This window comes from Prunus dulcis, unplaced genomic scaffold (assembly GCF_902201215.1).
Source record: "Prunus dulcis unplaced genomic scaffold, ALMONDv2, whole genome shotgun sequence".
NCBI lineage: Eukaryota > Viridiplantae > Streptophyta > Magnoliopsida > Rosales > Rosaceae > Prunus > Prunus dulcis.
Window position 1 is genome coordinate 10,202 of NW_023010306.1, and position 13,588 is coordinate 23,789.

At 35.1% G+C, this 13,588-nt stretch overlaps 1 protein-coding gene across 1 annotated transcript; it reads right to left on the bottom strand.

The window, feature by feature from the left end:
• Positions 1 to 488: 488 nt before the first annotated feature.
• Positions 489 to 5,091, bottom strand: LOC117613418 (PTI1-like tyrosine-protein kinase 3). The gene is made up of 8 exons (XM_034342024.1): positions 4,762 to 5,091; positions 3,751 to 3,928; positions 2,747 to 3,000; positions 2,508 to 2,634; positions 2,132 to 2,405; positions 1,307 to 1,439; positions 1,117 to 1,203; positions 489 to 971 (listed from the first exon to the last, which is right to left on the bottom strand). Exons 2-8 carry the CDS (start codon positions 3,842 to 3,844, stop codon positions 849 to 851), a joined length of 1,092 nt encoding a protein of 363 aa, XP_034197915.1. The 5' UTR covers positions 3,845 to 3,928; positions 4,762 to 5,091; the 3' UTR covers positions 489 to 848.
• Between the last annotated feature and the right edge of the window lie 8,497 nt (positions 5,092 to 13,588).

The window sequence follows — 13,588 nt, forward strand, 5'->3', positions numbered from 1 at the left end:
TTTTATTTAACTAGACTGTTTTACCCTTATATTTCACGTCAATATTGACAGAATGTAACGATAGGACTGATGCACCGATTAATAAAAAGTTGGTGGACCATTTAAATAAATAATTTAGTTAAGGTACCAAAATGCAACTTGTGTATAAATTTTAGGACCATTTGAGCAAATAACCCAAATCAAAATTTAGGTTCGAAGTTAACATGAAAAATACTTGAAATAGGAATGGCTGAAACGTAAACTTCCGAATAGCAAGATGAAATTTACTATTTTTTCATAAGTTGTAACAAAAAGACCAATCAGTGTAGATACATGCGGACTGCTTGCGAGCAAATGGCTGTTAAATTGTTTCTTTCTAAAAAATTAAAAGTAACAATAATAATTGTTTAACATTTGGGGCCTTCGAATGACATTTTCTATGCCAAATATGGCAGTTATAAGTACCAAAAACTGATACTCTATACCAGGTTGGTCGAGACTATGCAAAATTATGAACACCCTATACCAGGTTTTGCAGAGTTCGATTTTCCATTACAAAACATGCGCGATAGACTTCATTCAATGATACAGAAGCCAAAGAAAGCAAACAGTATTCAGAGAAAAATATGTCCACCTCACAACCCAATCCCCAAGTCAATTCATAACTAAAAAATTAGACACCGGGATAGTTCCAGCAAAATACAGAAATCAGCAATGACATGAAACTGGCCAAACCAATCCTACACATCCAATATCATATATGAAAAACGAAAGAAAAATATATATATATAGAAAGTTTATGATGAAATCAGCAGGCAATTTGAAAGCAGAATGTTTCAGGGACGCAGAAATTCCAACAGAAGGAAACTTCAAGGCTCCGGAGCTTGTGGTGGTGGCAGCTTCAGAAGTGGTTGAAGAGCCTTGACAACAATGCTCATATTTGGCCGGAATTCAGCTTCATATTGCACACACAATGCTGCCACAGCTGCCAGCTGTATCAACAAAACGAAAATCACATTCTAAGTTGCTAAATCTATAATTGGATATCAAAAACGGTGAGCACACCAATATTAAACAAAAAAAATTCTGTGAACGGTGGACAGGTGGTTGTGGAGAGAGAGAGAGAGAAAGAGAGACCTTCGCGACTCCTTTAGCAGGATAATCTCCCTTTAGCTTTGGATCTACACATTGTTTAACTTTGTCTTCACTCAATCTTGGAGTAGCCTGAGAAAAAGCAGGGTATATGTCAGGTCAAACTAAATGAAGCAGAAGACTGGTAGAACAGAAAGGAAATGATATTCCCAAAGAAGTAAGCATATAGACTCACCCAAGTAACAAGACTCTGCTGTCCACGTGGCATTGTATGATCGACAGGTTTCCTCCCAGTCAGAAGTTCTAGAAGAACCACACCAAAGCTGTACACATCACTCTTCTGTGTCAATTGACCAGTCATTGCATACCTGCAGAACATTTTTGCAAATTCAAATTAACTGTGATCTATAACCATTTACACTCCTCAATGACCAATAGAGGTGCATATACCTCAAAGAAATGTTTTCAAATAATTCCACTCAGCGTTCAGTGATCAGACTAGTTGACATCATAAATGGAAAAATGCAATTCCAGTGACTCTTGATACAAATGACTACTTGAGTGATGCCTTTTGTAGGTCCACATAATTCAAACCATCCTTATCATCAAAGTTTAACTGAACTATATCTCAATAATAACATGATCCATTGAGAAGCAATTATCATCCAGACCCGCCACAATTCCAGTCCAATACCATCCTATTCTAAATAAAAACTACTTCATCTTATAAAAGGCATATTGAATTTGATGGTCAAAAGAATTGCAAACAGTGTTTCACAATGAGTCCCACGATAAATGCACTTTGCCACTTAATTCCTATCAACAAATAAGCACCAAAGAAGGTGAAGTAAATGATGCAAAGAATTTCGAACTAAGAGATCTCATTCCAGCTGGATGCATCAAATAGCCTAGTAGACAGGTCCTAGCAAACTTTTATTTACACGAGGAGGAGGAGGGGGAGGGAGGGAGTGAAACTTGAAAACCAACAACCCAAAGTAAACAACCATAAAATACATGACAATAAGTTAATAAACACATGTATGTAGTTTAAGAGACATACTCTGGGGCATGATAGCCAAAAGTTCCCAAAACTCGAGTGGAATGAAGACGAGCAGCCATATCAGGAGCCTGATTTGATAGATTAAAATCTGCAATCTTGGCTTTGAAATCTTCAAAGAGAAGCACATTACTAGATCTTATATCTCTGTGTATAATAGCAGGTTGAACCTTCTCATGCAAGTATTCCAATCCCCTAGCCGCATCAACTGCAATTCTCACCCGCTGCAACCAGTCTAGTGTGGGACCTGGTTGAGCCCCTTGAACTCCCTTTCTACCTGTAATTGCACTCACATTCAACTTAATGAGTTCTAGTTTCTACAAGGAAATTTCAAATCAAGTGAATCTGAATTGTAATTAAAAAGAGATGTTTTACAAACCATGTAATATGTCGTGTAGAGATCCCATGGTCGCAAACTCATAAGCAAGCACGCGCAAACTTCCGTCCACACAGTAACCAAGCAACTCAACAAGATTTTCGTGCTTCAATCTCGAAACCATGGAAACCTTAAATGAAATATGTCAAGATGCAGTCAGATACGATAAGAAACCACTAGTCACATATCATATACCAAATTGTGATACAATTATATTTCAAGAAAGAGAGTTGCAGACAGACCTGGGTCAAAAACTCGCCATTTGACTCGGGCTCAGATGCAACGTCAAGCTTCTTCACGGCCACAGCTTTACCATCATTCAAGCTTGCATAATATACTCTTCCATATGATCCTTCACCAATCAATGACTTAGATCCGAAATTGTCAGTCTTCTCTTTCAGCTCCTCCAAAGACAATGGAGGCACTTCAATAGGTGGTGGGGCCTTCTGTACGTCAGATTTTACAGGAGCTGACACCTTATTGCCCTTTTGGTTCCCTAAACATGCAAAAAATAGATGGCCAAAATAATCCTATGTTATAACCGGAAGACATTTCCATTAAATTGTTCCAGTACTTTGTTAGCAACCTCAAAAACCAATTAAACTATTGAATTTATTTCATATTTATAATAACACTAAATTTTTTTCATACAAATTGATTTTACAAAAAACCAACTTATAATGAAACATTAATAACTCCTGAAAATTTCATTTACAAAACTAGTTAAATAAGCTTGTCTGATGAGGAAAAATCAACACATAAGCACACATGAATACTCACACATGCAGACACTTGTTCAATGGGTGATCTTTAACAGCATTAAATTTACAGGTTTCATTTGCCTGTGTATGTTCAAAGCCGAAAACCATAGAAAAAAACTTTGCTATTTGGAGTCAAGAATTAAAACTTAATGTTCAGAAACTGCTGACAGAGATATGGATTGTGGTTGAAATCCATGATGTGGCAAAGGTCATATAATAAACATGGCAATGGAATATTGAACACCGTTTTCATCAAATGGTGGTTGCCAGTTTGGCATAATGTTGGCACTTGTGTTGTGGGGGCAGTAGTAAATTTTGAAAATGATAGCTCAAGGATTTAACTTGAACTCACATTTAGCACTGTAACCATGATTCTAGAATCACTAGAAACTTCAAGAACTAACACCTTATGTTACTAAAGTGATTTCCTTTTTTCAATTACAGGAAACTCTTCATAATTCTAAAGAAAAGTCAGAAAATTGTACCATCTGCATAATGCTTCGGGCTCTTCAGGTGTTCATTTTCGTTTGATGGATAAGACTCTTCGACGTGACAAGTACAACAGAGCCACTTGCGCATCCTGACTTTCTTCCTCAAATATAAATCGTCGTCAGTACTTGTATTCTCCAACCGTACAAAGAAACCAGGGGGAGGGGCATGTGCCTGCATTGTGCCATAATTTGATCGGATTCAACATCATCATATAATAAGTAATTTCTAAAACGAACAAAAGTCCTGATAATTGAAAAATTAATGCTTTAAAAAATATCCAAGAGAAATACAAGCAAATGAAACAATCAGTCAGCACTGTCTTTTTTGGTAATCCTGTCAGCACTGTCATAGATTTATATGATTGCCAAACAAAGCATTGCACATAAACTAAATTTATTCATATAATTTGTAATTCATAACATAATTTTTTTTCTATTTCTTCCAATTCAGTGAGCCTGGTCTCAACAATCAAGAGAGATGGAATCAGATTCATCTTAATTACATACTAACCAATATAATTTCGCATATATACCTCTACTAAACATCATTATTTCGCATATATACCTCTACTAAACATCATTAATAAAAGAGACATTATTCTTACCACTAAACCACGGCGACGGCAGTTAGCACTCTCCATCAAGATTGAACACAAATGCAAATTCACAATTATACCAAAACCAATCAATTGCAGGACAAAAGCAAGAAACCCAGAAACGAATTGATCCCAATTCTTCAAATTAACCAAACAATCTCAGAATTAACAAGCGAAGGAAACCCCCAATTCAATTTAAGAATAATTACAAAAAGGAATAAATCAGAGAAAGGGGAATGGGTTGAGTTCTGAGATTCGGGGAAACGAGAGAAATGGGAACAGGTCAAATAGGGAATGAGAATTAGGTCGTAAAAGAAAAGCCAGCCAGATCGAAAAACCGTATTTACAGGAAATAAGAAGCAACACAAGATAAACAGAAAATTAACAATATAAGGATGAAAGCGACTACCTCTGTTTCTCTTTCTGTCTCTGTTTCTCTCTCTTCTTCTTCGCTTCTCTCTCTCTTTCTCTTTTAGGGTTTGTGAGGTGAAGGGACAGGTAGGATTTGAAAGGGCTTAGGCTGTTGCTTTTTGGGGGGTGAGAGAAAGCTGAGAGGTTGGGTTGGTTTGTTGTACGTGAAAGGAAAAAAAAAAGAGCAGAGAAAGAAAGAAAGAAAGAAAGAAAGACAGGGGGGCAACGCGGAGTGGCCGACTGGTGAGGCAAATCAACAAATGCTCAGATGGACAGATAGATATACTCTCTAATTCCTTCCCATTTATTTATTTATGGAAAATGTCCACTTTCTCTCTCTACAAGTTTGTTTGTCTTGTTTTCTCTCTCTAAAACCATCAAATTTTCTATTTTTTTTTTTAAAAAAAAAATACCATTTGCGATACATACAATTTACAAATGTCCCTCGCTTTTCACAACTCTAAACTATTTTCTTTTTTGGAACTATTAGTTTGGTCTTATTTTCTCCTCCTAAACAAACATATGTTATGTTTTTTTTAATCAGTATGTTATGTTATGTTATTATTCTATTTATTGTTTGGAGTATTTTCTTTCTAATAAAGGGAAAAGATTGGTGGTGGGAAAAAGGAGAATGAAAGTGAGAGAATTTGGTGACTTTGGTGTTTTTGGGGTATTTGATACTTTTTTGAGTCTTGTTCTTTTTATTTTCTTTTTATATATATATATATATTTTTTTTTTTTATCAAAGATAAACTTCATTAGATAAATTTCAACATTACAATCAAAGACATTAACAAGTACCAATCCTAAGAGGGTAACAAACTAACATGTTAAAAACAAAACTAAAGTGCACAGAAGCCGCACTAAAACTATTAGACCACATCATCACAATTAACCATAAACCCATACAAAGTCCACATACCCAACATAACCAAAACCCTAAAGCAACCATGAACCTAAATGAACCCTAGCACCAAAACCTGAAGAAGTGTCGTCACAGCCACATCCACCACTACATCCATAACAGAATTGGGGAAAACATGGTTTCTAGTAATCTACATGAGTATAAGAGCGAAAAAAAACTACCTTGACAAATAACAATTGGGTGATTTGTAGCAATCTCATTTGAAGGCGATGTAGACCCAAATTTAGAGAACATGAGCAGTGTTAGAATGCGGTTTTTTCATTATGTTTCACTTGTGTTGGTGTAAGAGAAAAACTTAACCAATGTCTCATTTTTCTCTCTCTGAAAAATTTACCAGTTTTTATACATAAATTTGTGTCTCTCTTGTATTCTTTCTTTTTTAAAACTAAGTTTGGTCTTATTTTCTCCTTCTAAAAAAACACATAATTTATGTTTTTATTCTATTTATTTTTTGAAGTATTTTTTTTTTCTAATAAGAAAAATATTGGGCAATGTGAAAAAGGAAAAGAAAGTGAGAGAATTGTGAATTGTAATACAGGTATGGGTGGGCTCCACCTTTATTAGAGAGGCTGTATCAATATGTATATCAATGTGGTAAACTTAACATTACTTTTTTTCATTTTTAGTTAAAAGATAAAAGGGGAATGTATGTAAGAAATGTAGTAAGCAGGAAAGAGGTAGGGAGGAGTGAGGAATATGAAACAAATGAAAGAAGGATGTATGAAACAAAAACTTGACAATGGAAGTTAGGGATTGTTTTTAGTTTTTACTCTTTGGTTTTCACTTTATGTGCCATTTCATAAAGATTTTATCCTCATCTTCCTCTTGCATTTTTTTTTTTTCCGCTCCTTCTTTTATGCCAAATATATTTTGTTGTTGTACCGTTTATGCGAAATAAAAATTGAAATAGAAAATAAAATAAAAGTATCCTCCTACACAAAGTTTCAAAGGATGAGAGAGAAAAGCGTATAATGGACAATGAGTACTTTTTTTTTTTGCTTTTCACTTTTTAACATCTTAAATAGATATATATTTTTCGTTAGTAGACCATATTTTCAGGGCAGTCGCAAGTGATTGTTTTGACTAGTAAGTGATGAAATAGTAAGAGCATCTCTAACAACATTTTTAACAACTTTGGAATACTAAAATAGGTTAGCCACATCATCAAAACTCTCTCCAACAGCCTTTGACTGCTAAAATAAGTGAGCCACATTATCAAAACCTACCTTGAAAATATTAAAAAAACATGCACTTTTTTTTTTCTTCATATAATAAATACATAGACATTCTTGACATGCTTTTGTATTTTTCATTATTTTCCATAACATTACATTAATTTAATTGAAGAGTCTATTGGGGCATAAATTATTAAAGTAGCAATTAAACCTTTTCAAATTGCCACATATATCAACAAAATTTAATTTAAAGAGCTTAATGTACTTGATTGCAACAAAAACTTTATGTACATAGAGCCAACCAAATATAGACAAAGTGTGTCATTTCACCAAATAAAAGAAAAAGACTAAGGAAAAGAATGATTTTATTATTTTCTCCCTCTCCTATTTCTTTAAAATTTGAAAATCAAAATAATAGTTGTTGATGAATCAAAATAATAGTTCATTTCTTTTCTGGTCCCCTTCCCTTTACGATCATGAAAAGGTATCATTGGATTTCTGCTTTATTTTTTGAGTGTGACAAAAGATATATGATCATACATTTAGTGCTATAAATTCTTTAAAATTTGAAAATCAATTGTATAACAAGCACCCAAGTTTCTTAGAGAAAAAGAAAGAATCAAAACATTAAGGGCATTTACAATCCTTTTAAAACAATGACATTTTGATTCATAGCCACTATGGTGCGTATCAACTCTTCATCTGTTGTATTCCACTGATGACCTGACGAAAGGAGATCTGAATGGGTTATTGCAGTAGATTTGGATGAAAGAAATTGGCTCGACTATAATAAGTAGAACCTTCCATAAACTATAATATTCCAAATCTGCAAAAGTTTTAAATATGGTTCTAGTTCTGCAATATGGTAGAAAGATAAGCACTAAGATCATTTATGTTTTGAACACATTTGTTACCAGCTACTCCATTGTAGAATGAAGATAGCAAACACATGAACTCATGTCTGTATGTATCAATAATATATGTGTATGTGCGCATGTAGAAATTTTACAGATACTTGCATTCACAGTTCTCATTTGGTGCAAATCCGCAAGAGCTTTTTGCCTCGACTGCCAAGGAAGAACAAAAAGATTTTAGTGAATAATTAGAGGAGAATAGGACCTTTATATCGCTCCTTCAAAAACGACATTAAGGCTTAGACAATTAAATCCATAAACAGAAGACCAATGCACAGACAAATCTTGATTACAATTCAAGAGGCTTCTAGATGCAAAACTGAAATCACGCACAGATGTATACCTGCCTACTACTGTTTGCACAACATATTCTAGAATAATTGTAATAAAACTCCAGCCAGTATTGAAATAAATTGTCAAGAACTACGCTTTCAGAAAACGAGGATCTTCATTGATCATTGCCCGGATATAAAGACATGAAAGAAATGCATGAATTCGAAGCATAGTAGAACAAACAGAGAGGAAAATTTGAAAAGGGAAAAGAAAGCTCTTTTTAATTACACATTTTCTTGTTTTGGAACTCTCTCATTCTCTTTATTAACTAATGAAAAAATAAAGGTTCATTTATTAGGTTACCTGGTGCATTGAGATGAAGACAATAGAAATTCCTAAAACAAAGTTCATAGTCAATTTATGACCAAACAGCAAAGCAGATGCTATGCCTGTGAAGATAGCGGCCACTGTGGACGAGTACTTGTTTAGAATAGTATCTGAAAGTATTGAATAACATCTTCAATGAAGAGTGACAAGAAAAAAGAAATTTAACAAAAAAGTGATGGTTAATGAAAGCAGAAGCTGAATAAAAGAATCTTGCTCTCATTCCCGGTAGCAATCTCTATATTACAGCAAACGTGTCCATACACAAATTGACATGACACTTACACCTGAAGTTGCAATTGCAGAAAACTAAGAAGCATATTTGAAGAAAAAAGAGGACAGAATTACTTGTGCTGTATTGTTAGCTATCAGAAACATTGTAGCTCTTGAATGACCATGAAGGATATCAAAGCTACTTGGACCTGAAACATTCATTCAACATGAGGTTAGACTCGAAACACCCATTTATAATGATAAATTTCCCAAGTTTCCACCATAAAATACTACAGTGCAAAAGCGCAATGAAGAAGTTTATCTGTGAAATGGCCCTCTTAAACCATTCAACTATATTAAACAATAATTATATTCCAAAACTATATTGATCAGGAAAATACAACTAACAATATGACTTCCTTGAATAAGTACAAATGCTACTAGAGTCAATAAATTTGAATCTGACCATTGAATATTGCTTTCAGTTAGTTCTCTGGAGGTAACAGTGATAGCATTTTTTGTTCTTTGTGAGGAATGGAACGTATAGTGAACTGGAGTCTAATCTTAATGTTCTCTAATTAGGGTTTAAATGCATACTGTCCCCTTGGAAGTAAATTTGTATAATATAAACTCCCAAAGTGGTGGCATTTGTTGAGAAGACTTAGTGGATAATTTTATTCGGAGAGCAAGGGCGTTTGTAAATAGATGATATATGTGTAAGGAAGCATACAAAGCGAAGTTCATCTTTTTCTCAGAAAAGCCCTTTAGATTGGAAAAGGTGAGGAGTTGTCTTCTCTGTTTGGGGTTAATTGTTTCTTCCAGGTGCGAAGATCAGTTACTGCTTTGATCTCAGGATGACACAGCAGATTTTTGAAAGCATCTAATAAAGAGATTTCATGAATAGAACCTTTAGTTTTTCCTTTAGAACTTGTGGTTAAATAGAAAATTAAAACAAACAGCTACCAAAAGCCAGTGGACCATCTTAAATAGCTGAAGGATTATGTTTAAAGGTGGCATTCTGAGCTATGAAACTCCTTCCCATTGCTTTTCGATTTTATACTTGCTTTATGCTCTCAAATTTTAGATGAGGTCATGCATCCAAACCAAAACGAGTGGAAAAGGGTATCAACATCAGTGATAGTGTCCAGCTTGTCAATAAGCTTCAACATAAGTGAAATACCCACAGAAATTCTTGGTATAACCTAAGCTACCAAGAGATTATATGGCATGCTCATCATTTGCAAATTCCAGCCCAAGCCCGACCATATGCATAAACCACCTATTAAATTCAGAGAAACAGAATAGATAGCTCCACCCAAAATAAAATAATAAAACCGTAATCAAGATCCAAATTGGTACTAGATCACTGACTGCAAGAACAGAAGCAAATGGCCATTTGCTACCTTTAGAAAACAAATTCCTCAACATCCTTTAATAATAAAACCAGTTACTTTCATGAGCAAATTATAAAATCCTACATCTCACCTGGAGGTATACACTTGTGTCATATTGGCTCTTTAGAGGTAAACAGAGGCCAAGGATGGAACTGTTACGTGTAAAATGAATCTAATATAAGTCAACATGATGATACAGTTATTCACCTAAAGGCGCGTGTTAAACAGGATGACATCACTGTGAGAATGTGAAGGTAAAAAGTCCCACATTGGAAAGTTGTAAAACCTAACAAGGGCTTATAAGGAGTTGGGCTACTCCCCCCATTGCCAATTGGTTTTGGGGTGGAACCTCAACTTCCTTCATGGTATCAGAGCGGGTTGCCCACGTGTGAAAGCCCAACGGCCACACGTGCTCCACGTCACCCAAAATATGTTGTTCACGTGTTAGGCTTGAAAATTCGCCACACGTGCGGGGGCATGTGAGAATGTGAAAGTAAAGAGTCCTGCATTGAAAAGTTGTAATATCAGTTTGATACCATATAACAAAGCATAGCATCAAAAGGATTATGTTCAAATAAATTCATCCAAAGTTCTATAATTGACTATTCCCCCACCTAGTAGGAACCAGAAAAGTACATGTACAAGTAGTAAAAGTTCCTTCTTTTTCTGGCTGAATACATAGACTGTGAAAAAGGGAATGGCTCAAGAATAGTTATCTACAGTTGTGTTTGTTACTTATAAGGCAAAGAATCCCATTTTGTTCAATTATCTTGGCAAGAAGCCCAGGCTGTTTTCATAACCAAAGATTAATAAATACCTATTTATCCAACACTCATAAACAAAAACAGAGATCACTGCCATTGGTTATGTTGATTTGGCCACAACAAAAATTATAAATTTCATGCAGAAAAGATAATTCATAATCGAAATAAGCCTCTGGACGAAGAATACATGTCTAGACTGGTAAAGACAAATGGTAAATACCAAATTATAATTACCCATCATTTATGCGTATGAAGTAAACTCGAATGTTTTTGTACTTGTGAGATGTACTTACCCTTGAAAAATGGTAGTTGGTAATGAAAAAATAACAGAAGGGAAGCATTGCAAATATTCACTGTAGATTTTTCATTGCCGCTCTACTACCAAAGAAAAACTGTTTTTTTGGCATTTTCTCATAGAATAGAACCCAATTCAGTACAAGTCAATAACATAATTTTAATAAAAAGTACAATAGAAAGCAACTAGTCAGAAAGAACCCCAGAACCTAAACAAACTACACTTGGAAAATTAAAACATGTCCAAATAATTCAAAAAGCTCACTTTTTAGTAGTTGTGTGGGGTTAGGTCAACTCCCTCTCTCTCCATGTCTCTCTCTCATAGATGATATCTGAACAATCTGATGATATCACCACCCAAATCATAAGTACACTTCTTATGTCAGTTTCATCCATGACATTAATCCGACCTCTTCAATCATTGTTTTTATAAGGATTGTTGGGATCATAACTCAACAGAACATTTAGCACTCCCTCGGTATCTTCACATAAAAAGCATTGAAGAGGCTCATTTTCACCTTGCCCAATTTCCACCCACGTGCCTGCAACATCATCATTTATTGGGAATGGCCCTTCATTATCGCTAAATTCTTCTTGTATCGCCAAATACAATTCATTTGCTCCACCACCTCCGCCTTCCAATGTAATCCGATATACATGATATTGGGCATCGAACCAATTCAATTCACCCACACAATGTTTAGTTTTCAAACTATAATCCCGGCAACAAAATAAAAATTAATTCAATTTAAAAATCGATATAACAAAAAACTTGGATGAAGTAAGCGAATCAATCATTCAACTTACATGAGAAGCGATTCATGCATTCTTCTAGTCAAAAAATCACCAAGCACACAAACGGATGATGGAATAGCAAGCAATAGTGCACGGTTGTTGTCATCTTGATGGAATTTATATCTTTCTAGGTAGGTATTCAACACCCTCCTACCTTCTGTAGTATATCCATTTTTTCAGTAATAAAATAAAGATCAATCCCACCCCGAGTTAGATAATCACATAATGAAGCATGGATAAGAGCATCTTGACAGAAGTTCTTGACTTTTTCACGGGGCATGTCAGGTGCATACGAAGTCTGGTCCAAAAATTCACAAGCATAAGGAGCTCCGGAACCAATTGCCACAAATTTATCAATTCTTTTAACTCCGTCACTGTGTGGAAATTCAACTCTGTCAATTTCGGATGCCCATTGAACTTTATAAATTTCTGGCACCTTTCCACTATAGCCGACAATAAGAGTAGCAACATTGCCAATTTTTTTGTGTTCCAGAAACTTGTATGCTTCATTGGCAAGCGATGCAGGTGTATGTAAAGTATTAACTGCCATTCGACGAATTTCAGTGATGAAATAATTAACAGCTGTCACTTTCTGTCCACACTTTGTCACAAATAGTTGTATGGAGCTTGAAAAGTATGTAAACCTTAATGATTTTCTATTCTTGAAAAGTTGCATGAAGCTTGAAGCTTTTTGCTAGTTCTCATTTGCCTTAGAACAATGTATAAGGGAGTGGCTTAGGTAGTCATGCAGTAATATCCTGAGTAAATTTGAAGTTGATATAGCATTGTTCTAACCGTATTTATATTTTAGGTGGGAAGCTGCTCGAATTCCAAAAGTGAGAGTAGCCAAGCTTGATAGAAGTAAATTTAACATAGAGCAGAGTGATTATATGCCCAAGATTCCTGAGATTGCCAAGTGCCCAGAACAGTTGCTGCCACTGAAACAGTGGGAGGATGCATTTTGAAAATACCTGTAGGATATCTATATATGCCTGGAGAATGTTAAACAAGCTAATTCGAATTTTTTGCAATAAATAATGATCAACCTTTGAAGCAGGATTGATATGAGTTATCAATCCTGAGATGTGCTGCTTAAAATAAACGAACAAGCAGAGAATTATTTTACGTGGTAAAACCCCACCTCTGGGGAAAATCCACGGGACTCGTCAGTCCAGCTCAAATCCACTATAGAACGATGATTACAAGAAGTACTCACACACTTATCCTAGACTCATTCTAGATAATGTTTACCGAGTTCTTCGTAACTCAACTTCTGTCACGGGATGATCTTCGACACTCCTTATGTTGAACGCAATACTGGTCACGATTGCTTCAAGCTCGCCGGAGTTCTTCCAAATCTTCTTATGTTGAATCCGATACTGGTCACGATCGATTCAAGCTCACCGGGGAAAGACCGCCACAACGATCTTGGTGCACTCTACTATATGAGTCACCGACATGCATATGAATGCAATATGAATGATTAAAGTGTTTGATAAATCACCAAGTAAACATTAAACACTTGATGATTTATCTCAAATTGAATGCACAACAACTTTTTCCTCAGAATTCTATATGATCCACACAAAATATCAAAAGCCGTCAAACAACCAAGGAGAGGCATCCTTCTTTTATTCAAGGCTTCCTATGCCTAGTCAGATGGCATCCCACGAGTACCAAACCCACTTCAATTA